The 7,635-nt window shown below is 34.8% G+C and overlaps 1 protein-coding gene across 1 annotated transcript in view; it reads right to left on the bottom strand.

The window, feature by feature from the left end:
• The window catches only part of oxsr1b (oxidative stress responsive kinase 1b), a gene marked incomplete in the record, with an annotated part of 51,645 nt that overhangs the window by 2,063 nt on the left and 41,947 nt on the right, over window positions 1–7,635 (bottom strand). Inside the window, 7 exon segments of the mRNA XM_014002174.1 lie at window positions 1–872; window positions 1,166–1,230; window positions 1,977–2,045; window positions 3,298–3,350; window positions 3,461–3,516; window positions 3,621–3,782; window positions 4,995–5,030. Of these exon segments, the coding sequence (XP_013857628.1) occupies window positions 798–872; window positions 1,166–1,230; window positions 1,977–2,045; window positions 3,298–3,350; window positions 3,461–3,516; window positions 3,621–3,782; window positions 4,995–5,030 (516 nt within the window).

Below are 7,635 nucleotides of genomic sequence, written 5' to 3' on the forward strand. Positions count from 1 at the left end.
GGAGAGAAAACACTTTTAAATTATTGTAGCCAAACTTAACATTTGTCTGTATTTTGCCTTTATTTTATTTCTAAGAAATTTTATTACCTTGAAAAACTGTGACTTGAATTWGAGTAAAACTGTAGCCTTCAAATTTGACACTGAAAATATCTAGATTATCTAGATAGTGGAGATTTTTAAAACTGAAGGTCYCAAAAAGATAAATATAACCAACCTCACTTTGTAAAGACATATAATGATCACATTCTTCTGGAGAAAGAAAGAGGAAAAAAGTAATACGTTTGATTTTCATTCGGTCAAGTTAAAAAAAAACCTCTATAATATAAAGTAAATAATTTGGCATTAGCACCTGAAGCCACATTTGTGCATCTCAGACAACACGGTAACAGCAGACATCCTGAAAAACGTGCATTCAGTAGTTCTTATGAAAATAAGGCATTGTTACTGTTTAGAATCAGGATTCAAGGGCGTTAGTTCAGATTGTGCAAATGCATCACATGTTAAAGAGAACGAGGGGAAATCAGACTGGTGAAATGAAAGCAGTTTGTTTTTTTTGTAAACGCTCACATCGTTCTACATTTACACTGTAAACTTTTATTTCCCCACCGTACGTTCTGACGCTTCAGATCCAACAAGGCGGTCTCAGATAATCCTATGGGTAGCAAAAATGGTACTATTTTCTTTGGCAGTAGTGGTTTCTTTACAGCCATGGGGGGGGAAAAAGCATTAAACTATTTTTTTATTATTATTTTCACATTTTTTTAGGCAAGTCACGGTCCCAAGTGGGATGATTATTTTTAACAAATGGTGAGCTGAGCGAAGCCCATCAACTTGACATCATCTGGAATTTCAGATCCCTCGATTCCAGAGGCCTGGAGAAAGAAGAGAAAAATAAATGAACAAAAGGAAGAATCCCCCCCGACGTCTCACTGCGAGGGGGTGCGCCCCACTATTTAAAAAGGTACAAATATTTAAAGCATTGACACATTTCAACTATTACCTGAAAATCTTTATGTTTACAATGTAGAAATAATTAACTGAATGACTTTTAGTTGTTTAGAATATGAACTATAAATATCCACAATGTTGGATCATAAAAAAATTTTTCCTGGAAAAAAAAAATTACAATCTGAATTTAAAACAAAGATAAAAAAATATCACTCACCAGTCTGAAAGTGACATTTTTACTGGGTTGAGGCTCATCAACTATTTTCTGCAAATTTGCAGCAACTGAAAAGAAAAATTAATGATTTATTGCAAAGATAGAAAAATCAATAAATCAGTCAGTGTCTGTCCTAAATGAGGTGTTTATAAAAGAAATCTTGTTTCTAACAGATGTGGGGGAAACTCTGTCTATTGCATTGTTTCTTGCATTAGATGATGAACTGTAACTTCCCTTCATGGGATCAATAAAGACTCATTCATTCATTCATCAGGTGATTTCTGATTCTTCTGCACTCAGAGTTAATAATCAGTACCACCTCGGACAAAGAAGCGTTCAAACCCCAAAGACATGAAAAATACGGATTTGTGATTTGTTAAAAACAACATCTCAGAAAACTGAAATGATTTTTAACTGAAGCTTAAAGCTGAATGTTCATCTGATCTCAGACATCAGAGAACATCTGAAGAGATTTGAACACAAATGTATAAACAAAACAAAAAAATCAAATTAAATAATAGACTTCTCTCCCTGAGCATCAGTATAGCCACAAACTTAACTTTTTATTGATTAATACAAATTTTACACAACTACAGTGTGTAGTTTACAACTATTTGCTGAAGGAAGATCAAGTAATAAAGGTAAAAAAAAAGTATTGAAGTTAAATTAGATGCAATTCAACAGACAAGAGAAAATAAACAGAAAATAAAACTATAAAAACAGATAACAGTCTGCAGCAGGGCTGTTTACAGTTTGCAATAAAAGCTTAATTTTTAACCTTCAGGTGTTTCCGGGTTCTCAGAAAACGACTCACCTATTACGAGGTCTTTCCCGTCCACCAGACCTGCTGACACCAGCTCCTGGGACACGCCATCTGCTGTGTCTGCACACCCCAAACATGAGACCCAAGACCCAAAACTCAAAACTCGTGGCAAATGAAGGCCGCTTAATCATTTCCAAACTATTTTGCGGTCGTAGTGCAGACACTCTGCTGAATCAGCACATTCAACCAATATGTGAGCCATCATGTTGAATATAAATCAAAGTGGTGGCGATACAAGCAGCTGTTAGTGCTTTGCTTGAAGCTGTAATAATCCAAGGTTATTATCAAAATAAAGCTAACATTTGGGAAATTCTATCAGAAGATTCAGAGATACTGAGGATGGAACTGAATTTAGTTTTCCCCACAAGAATCTGTTTTTTTGCATTAAATGATAATATATAGACCCTTTTAGAAATATAATGAATAAGGCTAAAAACTCTTGAAAACCAAAGCGTTATGGATGTTTTAGTGAAAATATAATTTGGTGTTTTGTCACATTGGTATCAACACGTTAAAAAAATTGTTTTTTCTTTTTAATCGCAGTAACGAGTATTCTTAACTTAACTGCCTGAAAAGATTTGTTTTTGAAGGGTTTTTTTTCAGTCACCATCGCACCCTGACACGATGAGAAATTAACGTTTGACTTTAGCGTGACCAATTTTTTTAATTTACAGCATATTTTGGTATTTTCTCTGACTTGCATTTCTTACAGATTTGTGTTGATGCAAATTTGTTTAATTTCTGTTTCAGCTGCTTGAGGTTTTAACTGTATTAGGTGAATGTATCAATGAGCTTTTAGACAGGATGTTGATGTTTCTGTGCATACTTAAGATGTCTATGTTTACAGGACAGATTACAAGTTGACAGAAGTTAWAAGAAACAGAAAACAGGAAGTGCAGTTTTGCCCCTGGTACYGGGAATACCAGAATCWGAAAATGTGTTCAGGTCATTTTGACCAAATCTGACTTAATCCTCAGTTTGATGTGAAGGGTCAAATATAGCTGAAAAGGAGCTGATTTCAGCATTTATTTTGTCTGTGTGTATGAAAATGAAACCTAATGTTCTAAAGAGGTTTTACTAAATGTACGAAGTGTTTGTTCCTTTTACTGGTTCCCCATATCTGACCAGCACATCTCCACCTCAGGACATTTAGTTAAAAAGCTAATGAGGAGAAAAGACTAAAACATTTTATCCTGCTGCTATTAGATTGTTTTATTTGGTGAAGAAACACTTGAGAATTAAAGTTTCACAAAAAAAAATGTACAATGCAATGCTTTTTTTTCTTATAACAAGTAAAAAATCCTCCACTTACCCCTTCCTGGCATAAATTCAAAGCGGATGTCATTTAGTTCCTTCTTTGAATTTCTGGGTGAAAACAAAACAAAAAAAGAAAATATGAATGGAAGAGATGTCAAACATAAAATCAGTTCTGATTTTCTCATTTTTAATTAGAGCTCTGAAAGGCAGAGACGTACCTTAACCTTAATACCAAACTAATTGGAGACTGAACGTCGCCTGAAGCTGATGGGATCTGTTGGAACAAAGGCATATAATTAATTTCACAAAAAAAAAAAACAGTCAACGTTCATGTTTTTGGGAGACTACGAGGTTTTTGAAACAGCTGTGGTGACTGGCCTGAGTGGGCACACTGAGCGGGGGGGGCTCAGCCAGGGCCGTTGGTTGGGGGTTGACCTGCGTGGGCTGCAGCGGAGGTTGACCTGCAGCCTGAGGTAGCTCCAGCTGACCTGTGGCCGGAGGCTGGAGGTGACTACTTAAAGGCTCAGGAATCGGGAACATCTGAGAAAATAAATAAATAAATAAATAAATAAATAAACTGGTTGTTCAATCGTAATCAAAACTTATAAAAAACATTCCTAAAAGGCCCTGTCACACTATGACGTTTTAGACAACTTATGAACATTTTAAAAACATCTACGCTGAAGATAGAATTGAAGAAATCACCCGGAAGCTTCTCTTCGGCGTGTACATACTGTAATYCCAACTTATTTTATTTGCAATTTAGACATAAAAAATGTTTCATACGTTGGTATAAGTTGTCTAGTGTGACAGGACCTTAACTGAAGCCAGTTAATCTATTAAAATGACCTTTATCAAAAACTCTTCAGGCTTTCTGAAGCCTTTTTTTTTATTCAGCTGTTTTTACTCGTTTCAGTCCTTGTATCTGACTTAGATTATACAGCTTTTAAAAAAAATGAACAGTARGTTTTCAGCTAACAGCTTTTTGAGGATCACCTTGTTGTTACAAATATATTATTTTCAGTCTTCAAACCATGTAATCTTTGGTATTTTTTTAAATTTTTTACAAGTTAGTTAAAGGTTGTGGTAACAAACAGTCAAGGTTTTCAAACTTTGTTGCTTCCGGTCCACAAAAAGTTGCAGACACTCATGACCTCAGATATTACTTTTCACTTACGCAAACTTTGCTAATAACTCTCTTAAACATGGGAATAACAATAAAATAAATATATCTAACAACTACAATACTATTGTCTTCATTTATGATTATTGTTTTAAAAATTGCATTAATTATGGTGAAATTATTCCATTAGAAAATTTTTTTTACATTTAAATTAATGTCTGGAAAAAAAAAGATGTCTGGAAATCATCTGGGGACCCTCACTTGATGTTTTGTGACCCACAAAAGGGTCCCGAACTTTGGGAACCACTGGTCTAAAGATCCGATTTAGAACAATGAACTCTTCTCTGTCTGAACAATTTACAGACCAGCGTTTAAGTGGCTTAACGACAAAAATAATTTTTTTTAAATCCCTCAAATGGTCAAGTACTGAACTAAGTGTAAAGAATAAATAAATCTCTGGTAAATGAAAGTCTTATCTCACCTTCAATAAGAAAGCAGACTGTATAATCTCTTAGTGATGTTTTAATACATACACAATAAAATAGTATGAATAAATATAGTTTTAGTAATAGTGTCTTTTAGTTTTACAGGATTCCATCAGACGAGCCAAAGGTCTCCTTTAAACTCACCTCTGAATTCGGCGCTCCTTCTTTCACTCTGGGTGACTGTTGACAGAATAAAACCAAAGTTAGAGGCAGGATTTTACTGCAGACGTTCACTGGAATCAAAACCGCATGCTTGAATGCATAGAACACACAAAAATAAACAAACAGGGTGAATCAGTAGAAACGGCTCACTCGTTTACTCCGCTGAGCTGTTCATTACGTTTATTACGGTTTATTTGGATGGATTTAGTTCAGACGTGTGAACGAGAACAGAGATATTTAATAATTCTTCATTGGAGCAGGTTWGATGTGTGATGCATAATGATGCTCAATAACCACTTCTCCACATCAAAAACAATCCCACCTGAACCAAGAGGGATATTCAATTTGGTTATCTCCTTCCCACAATGCATCTCACCACTCCCTTCACCAGAAGAGTAAACGAATCAAACCCGAGGATTTTTCACAAAACTGAGACTAGATGCAATATTCTGATAATCCTGACTTGACTTATCCTAAACTTGTATAAAAAAAGGAGTTGCAGATTATTTACCATGGTGACACATTCACAGCTGTTAATCCCGGATTGTGTTCTCACTCCCTGCATTTAATCTGAGCTGTGGACCAGTCGGTARCACCGGCTGTTTTAGATCTGCTCCGACCCACTCATCGACCCATCTGACCGTCACCTATAGGTGAATATTATCAGAGGCCTATTGTTGCCTGATCTGTAATTTTACCATATTTTTTTATAAATCTTAACTTTTACTTTTATTTCGTTACATTCAAAACATAAAAACTATACTTTTACTGCTTTCATGATGAATTCTGGTCATATTTAAACTTGCAGCGTGTAACGAGCTGTTATATTTTAAAGTAAAAGAGTCTAAAAATGAAGGGTTGAATTTATTAAACCAAGTTATATTTACTGGTTCCATTGAACTTAGCTTGGGTAAATTGCTTTACATTTATTCAACTCGTCTTAGTGATTGTAAAAGTACTTTAACTTTCCCAATTATTACTTTTGCTCACGATAAGTACTTTTCTTATCAGTGAAATTTATTTTTACCAGTCATTTTCTGTTGASGTATTTTTACTTTTAYGTTGTTATTATTTCAAGTACTTTYTACACCTCARAAAATTACTCACCCTAAYTTTAAAGTGTTTTTAATGTTGTGGGTGAAGATCAAAATGAACATAACTGAGCTGTAAACGAGTAATCCCTTAGTTTGACAGCTGTAGTTGTACTTTTAGTGAGAAGCAGAGAAGCAGCATTWAGTTAATTTAAACCAAATCATAGCTACTATTATATAGATCAACTAATAATCTACAAAACAGGTCAAGTTCGATTGAACTCCCAAAAAATAAAATAAAATAAAGAGAAAAAGAAGCATTTCAGGCCAAATGAAGACAAACTGACTCCACAGTTTGAGAAGCAGCCGAGGAACCTGAAGTCCAACTTAGAAAAGGCAGATTCTTGCACCGTACTGGTCGCAATGTGCAGAAAATACGATTAAAATGAGCAGATTTCAAGTTTAGAGTAAAAATATTTTAAAGATTGAGCATAAAAAATAAATTAAGCAGGAGTTCAGTTTGTCAACACAAAGCCAGTTACAAACAGAATAAATAAAAAAAAAGGTGAGTGACAAAATTAAAGTATTTGCTGGTCATTAATTCTGGGTTTAAAGATTATTTCAAAGCCGATGAGTTTTTCCCTGTTTTCATTAAATGCGGTCAGTATAAAACTAGTAACGGATCTGAAGAGAAGATAAATAAATACCGATGGCTTCCAGGACAGGCAGCTCTCACTGTCTAACTCTAGAAATGCACTGCAGATTTACTATTTAGGTTAAAGAAAAATAAAAAGATATATCAAAAATATATAAATTATAAATAGTTTTCAGGTGTACCAACCTGTGCAACATTTGTGTGACCTCTCAGTAAAAACACTCATTTAACCTAGAGAGGAGTGTAAACCTAAAAATAACTGGCTTCTTGTTCTGTTTGATGGCACACAGACTTTCACCTTAGGGAGGCTTCCTGGAAACGCGCCACACCGTTTAGGGTCAGGGTGACACAACAATACAACATCCAGATACGTTCAAGGTGCGTTCTCTACTTTGATGACTTTGCCAACTGCGCCTCGTGACATCTCGCCTATGAGCGGCGTCTGGTTTGATTTTTYTSCTTCTGATTGTAAAGCTGCCAGCACGTTGTTTGATGGAGCTCTCAAACACAACTTATACTGTGTGACATTATTACTATGTAGGTTTATAAACTGAAAGGATTCAATTTAATACCTGGTATAAGTGCTAACACAAACTTGTCCTTCTGTTTTATTWTATTTAACAAATGAAACTTAAAAGATTAGTTCAATATTTTACGTGTTGTAGGAATTTCTTTGAATGACCTCAGTTTGGAGATTTAATTAGAGTTTAATTCTGATCAGGCTGACAAGCTAACAGCTAGTCCGTGCAGGGTAAGGACCTAACTGGATTGCTCAAACCTCAAATGTCGTAATAATTCACATGAGTGTAATTTTATTAACATTCACACTGAATAATATACAGCGGGTAAAATAAGTATTGAACACGTCAACATTTTTCTCAGTAAATATATTACTAGAGGTGCTAATGACATGAAATTTTCACCAGATGTTGGTAAC

Source organism: Austrofundulus limnaeus, unplaced genomic scaffold, assembly GCF_001266775.1.
Source record: "Austrofundulus limnaeus strain Quisiro unplaced genomic scaffold, Austrofundulus_limnaeus-1.0 Scaffold12, whole genome shotgun sequence".
Classification (NCBI taxonomy): Eukaryota; Metazoa; Chordata; class Actinopteri; order Cyprinodontiformes; family Rivulidae; genus Austrofundulus; species Austrofundulus limnaeus.